The following is a 4878-nucleotide window of genomic DNA, read 5'->3' on the forward strand; positions in this document are numbered from 1 at the left end:
TAAATAGGGGGAAGAAACACTTAACAAAGGTTCGGAAATTCTAAAGAAAACTCTACATGTTATTTCAGACTGTATGGCTTTGTAATACAGATCTTTCAGAATATCAAAGAAATGGTGGTGATTCCCCCTTAAGTATTGTAGTATGTTATTCCTCTATTAAAACTCATTATGTTGATATTTCTTCTCTGAATTCATGCAATCATAGCTGCTAGAAATACTTCAAACTCCCTTACAAATTCATTTGTATCGATATGTTAATGCATATGCATGTAACTTCCTCACAAATTCATTTGTATCCACATTGTTAATGCATGTGTCTGTATGGATTATTGAAATTATATCTTTAAATCTGCACTACCTTAATCATAGCATTCAGTCCCTCTTTCATCCATTATATCTACCTGTAACTCAAATAAGTATAGAAATTCTTAATGCCTCAAGCTCTATGTGTTAAGTGTGGAATTCTTGAAGCTTTAAGTTATATTTGATGAGTTGCTCTTTCTTCTTATTCTCTCTCAATTGTTCTACAAAAGCTTTTCAAACTACATGTCCTTGAACTACTCGACCTCCACTATTTTGTGCATATATTTCTTTGAACTGCATATGTGAAGAAGTGCCATAAATACATGTCTTATAGCTTTGGATGAATGAACCAAGCCTTTATATATATATATATATATATATATATGCAAGTAATCTATTTCACTGAGAATCATTTGAGACACTTAAAATCTAGATGTGCCCAGGCACTGGTCTTGTAAGCAATCCAAGATTGTCTCTAAGAGCGACAACATTCACCATATTCATTAGTAAGCATTTTTAATTATTATTATTTGGACTCATATTCATGCAAATTTCAAAAGGTCAAATTAATATCAAACATATACATATACATAATGATTATCTAGCAATTGGAACCACTATAGAACAATCTTAACTTTGAATGATCAAATCCATAGAAATGTAACTTTTTTTGAACAAATTATGTACTATAAAAAATAGTTTAACGTCATGGATTTAATCCTTCTTAACTTATTGAAAATAAATATACAATTAATATATATTCATTTCTAACCTTACTCTTCCATATTAATTAATATGACTTCAACCCTCTCAATAAAAGTAGAGTTCAAAAACCACAAATATTACCATTGCCTTCTAATTCAAAACCACTCAAACTCACTCAATTTACTTGTAACCACTGGTAGCGTATGGCTTAAGAGAAAGGACCAAAAAAACAATTCCACAAGGCCCATATGGGAGCGTGCATGCTAGGGCAAAATAACAAGCAATAGAATCCTTCACTAAAGAAGGAAATGCAGTTGGATTGCGTTGGCAAGAAACTAGCAGTGGCAATAACGGTCACATATCCATGGAACTTTAATAATATGAATTTAAGTTATTTATGGTTAAAATATCAGTGAAAAAAATTCCAATTGGTTTAATTTGGTTGTTTATACATGATAGAACCGGAAGAACCGGCACTTGACGACGTTTGGGCACTTGACGAAGGCAAGGGCTAACCAGCCATATATTGCTCCATTAATGCCCTTGCCAGCTATGTATGGGCAGCGGATGGCATAAGATGGATACATGACTCCGGCCGGCGACATTGTATTCTCCGGCGACATACCTGGGACCCACCACACGATTGCCCGCCCGCCTCCCGCTTTCCACGTCAGCGCACGGATCCATTTTCAAATGAAACTCGCCTTCCCTCGCGCCCATTTCATTAAAATTAATTTGCAACCTGCTCTGCGCATCCTGCATCCTGCTTCGCGAACCCTCTGCATCCGAGTTCAGACTGCTCTGCGCATCCGCTGCAACCATCCGCTGCATCCGAGTTCAGGTTTCTGTGTTCAGGTTTGGATGACCCCAAAATGGGCTATAGCTTGTTGGTTTCTGTGTTTTTGTGCAGGTTTGAAGGTTCAGAACAGAAAGCCTTATCTTCATTTTCAGCCACATACCAAGGGTAATATCACGGTATTTCATCCTAAAATTGGTAAGGGTTCTTCAAACAAAATCCCTGTGCTTTTCCAAGGCTTTTTCTTTTATTTATTGTGTGTTTTCTTTGTTGTTTTATGTTTTCTACAGTAAGAAATCATTCTCAGAATAGCAAATTTCCTAAACTAACTCCTGGACTCCATCAACCAATAAGAATTATAATAAGGCACTGGTATACTAATCTTGTGGTGTAGGATTTTGTGATTGTAGGGAAGCCTCCCATGACTTTATAGGAATTGACCTAAATAGTGGGAACTCATGCTGAGACGACAATGGGCACTTTTTTTCTATGGTGTGCCTCCCTAGCATCTTGTCGGACCTTAACAAGACTACTAATTGAATTGTAATAGTCCCTCAGAAAGAGTAATGACATCTTCATTCTCATCCTTATTAGAAAGTCTACCAGCCATATCCTAGAAGATCATAGGATTATAACAATGACTACTGTTGGAAAAATTCTTCCTCTCCTCTTGACAAGAAGAGGTGCATCTAAAGTCCCTTCTTTTAACTAATAACTGCACTTGTTAACTTTTTGTATTTAATTTGTGGATTTGATTAAAAATTGAAACCGTATGAAGCAACACAGACATGAGCCTTCTGAGATAGTTCTAAATGCTAAATCTTCTCTTGCAGATATTATCAGTGGCTTGTGACTTTTATAAAAGAAGTTTTTCTTGATAACCTTTTTTACTTCTACGATGAAATATGTTTTGTCAACTTCATCTAGTGCCCTAAGCTCATATGGAGTTTTATCATTTAAATATTTTATCATTTATTTTGTTGTTAGGACTTTGTTTTCCAACTCATTATTAATTATTTTGATGACTGTATATGACTTTGAGATATATGACTGTATATGACTGTATTTTGATGACTGTATATGACTGTATATGACTTTTGATGACTGTATATGACTGTATTTTGATGACTGTATATGACTTTTGATGACTGTATATGACTGTATTTTGATGACTGTATATGACTTTGTTTTCCAACTCATTATTAATTAGTTTTGTTTCTTTCATTTTATGAATTGAGATGCCTTTCTTTGATATTAAATTGTACTTTTGCCTCTACTAGAGTGCCCATGTTTCCTCAATTCTATTTCAAATAATCTAAGATCTGATAATGCTTTGGACATTTGTTCTACAAGATCCTAAGTATATATGGCATTTGAAGTGGAAGCAACACAGACATGAGCCTTCTGAGATAGTTCTAAATGCTAATTCTTCTCTTGCAGATATTCAATTTCATTGTTTCTTCATATAAACTCTTATAGCAGTTGCGCCTTTTCTTTTTCTACTTGTAAAAGTTATGTTGTTTGTACATGTTCAATTCCTAGGATTTTCAACTTTTTCCTCAAGGACTGCATTTTTGTTTATGTGTTTTGAAGGAGAATATTGATAGCCTTTATGTTAATTGGATTCACTCCCATATTCATTGTTAACTTCTTATATTCTTGTTTTTTTCTTTTTTGTTACAGCTGAAGCTCCTCCTGGTGCTTTGTTATTGCGTGAGGAGATCAAGGATCAACAGACCTTGGCTCAATCTACAGTTGCAACAGTTGCTCAATCTACAGGACTAGTATCTCTGTCTCAATCTACTGGGTTACATGTTCCTCTATCTATGAGTTCACAGTCAGCCAACAATATAAATTTTCAAACGCCTTTGCAAGGAGTCAAACAGAGTGAGTTGAAATCAGCTTCATCAATTGCTAAATCCAGTGAAGTCAATCTGGCAGGTGCAAAATTTACCTCAAATGTATCCCAGTCAAAATTGCTTGAGATTGTCTCCAGAAGTAACCGACTTATGCAATGGGCATCTGCCAAACCAGCTGAACATGTGCAACCTGTTTCAAGTGTCCAGACGACAACTTCTGGCAGCACTGGTTTTGATAGAAGGTTGGATGGTAATTCCAATTGTGTGGCCAGGGAACCATATGGTGATACAAAACTATCAGGCATTTCTAGTAGTGTTCCTCAATTTATTCAACAGCAGGCACCCATGGACATGCCTCTGTATATGCGTTCACAGCTGAGCTGGATGCATCCTCAGAATCTGTCATCTCATGCCACTTCTCAGGGAGGTGTAAACTCGATGTTAGAATTGCCGAATTCAACCACACAGAGTCCTTTTAATTGCAGGCAGATACCAATGGGAGCTGATACATCCCAATCTCAAAAACAACTATGGAAGTCTTTACCTTCAAAACAGCCTTCTCAACAGACATCTGAATTTTCAAATTCGATTCCACCAGATTTGAATGTAGAAAAACAGTCTCCAAGGTCTCCAGTTAGGCAGTCTTCTGGAATGCTGGTTGATTCACAGCCTGATTTGGCCCTCCAGCTTTGATTTATTGAGCATTTAAAAGGTTGACAGGGAACATAATTATGTGTGAATCTCTTGGGACAGTTTTGAATAACTTGAACTTCTTAGTGGTTGGTGAAATTTGTTGGCTAGTTAGGGCATTGAAACTGGTTTCCTTCTATTTGTATGTTTAGCTATGCTTGTGGTTCCTTTGCAGGCAAACCAACTTGGTCTTTGTAATATCAAAAGCTCTGCATTTTTGCGACCATTGAAACAGTTCTGTTAATATTATTAAGGGAAAAATTCATGAACTCTTAATTATTTCAAATTCTGAGTTTTTCTTGTTTTCATTAATTATACACAATTCCCACTTGGTCCTGAACTTTGGCTACTGATGACCTGTGATTCTCCAAGCAAGTTTCTAGGAGTACTGCACTGTTTCTAGACTATTCTGTCAGCATTGTCGTCAAATCTATATCAAACCTCTTTTTCCATCCATATTTTCAGGCCTTAAAAGAAGTGTGGATTGATAGCACAGCATAATTCAGGTGGAGATTGAGAGGCACA

General features: G+C 36.1%; 1 protein-coding gene across 2 annotated transcripts; it reads left to right on the plus strand.

Annotated features, from left to right (window-relative positions):
- Positions 1 to 1505: 1505 nt before the first annotated feature.
- On the plus strand, positions 1506 to 4630 carry LOC149248057 (uncharacterized). Of its 2 annotated transcripts, none has more exons than XM_089458332.1 (2): positions 1506 to 2002; positions 3488 to 4630. In XM_089458332.1, the coding sequence occupies exons 1-2, from the start codon at positions 1594 to 1596 to the stop codon at positions 4354 to 4356; spliced, it is 1278 nt and encodes a 425-aa protein (XP_089314458.1). In that variant the 5' UTR covers positions 1506 to 1593; the 3' UTR covers positions 4357 to 4630. The 2 variants fall into 2 exon arrangements, with proteins under 2 accessions (XP_089314458.1, XP_089314459.1); XM_089458333.1 differs by having other exon boundaries at positions 1506 to 1849; positions 3488 to 4629.
- The last annotated feature ends 248 nt before the right edge of the window (positions 4631 to 4878 follow it).

The sequence above is a fragment of the Pinus tabuliformis genome, chromosome 7, assembly GCF_031772625.1.
Source record: "Pinus tabuliformis cultivar Carrire ecotype Pingquan chromosome 7, CPIR1, whole genome shotgun sequence".
NCBI lineage: Eukaryota > Viridiplantae > Streptophyta > Pinopsida > Pinales > Pinaceae > Pinus > Pinus tabuliformis.

Bases quoted from the DNA above. Each gene is read 5' to 3' on its own strand.
- LOC149248057 (XM_089458332.1), top strand. From the start codon at position 1,594: ATGACTCCGGCCGGCGACATTGTATTCTCCGGCGACATACCTGGGACC. The intron at 2,003-3,487 runs GTAAGGGTTCTT...TTTTTGTTACAG, and splicing joins GGTATTTCATCCTAAAATTG to CTGAAGCTCCTCCTGGTGCT.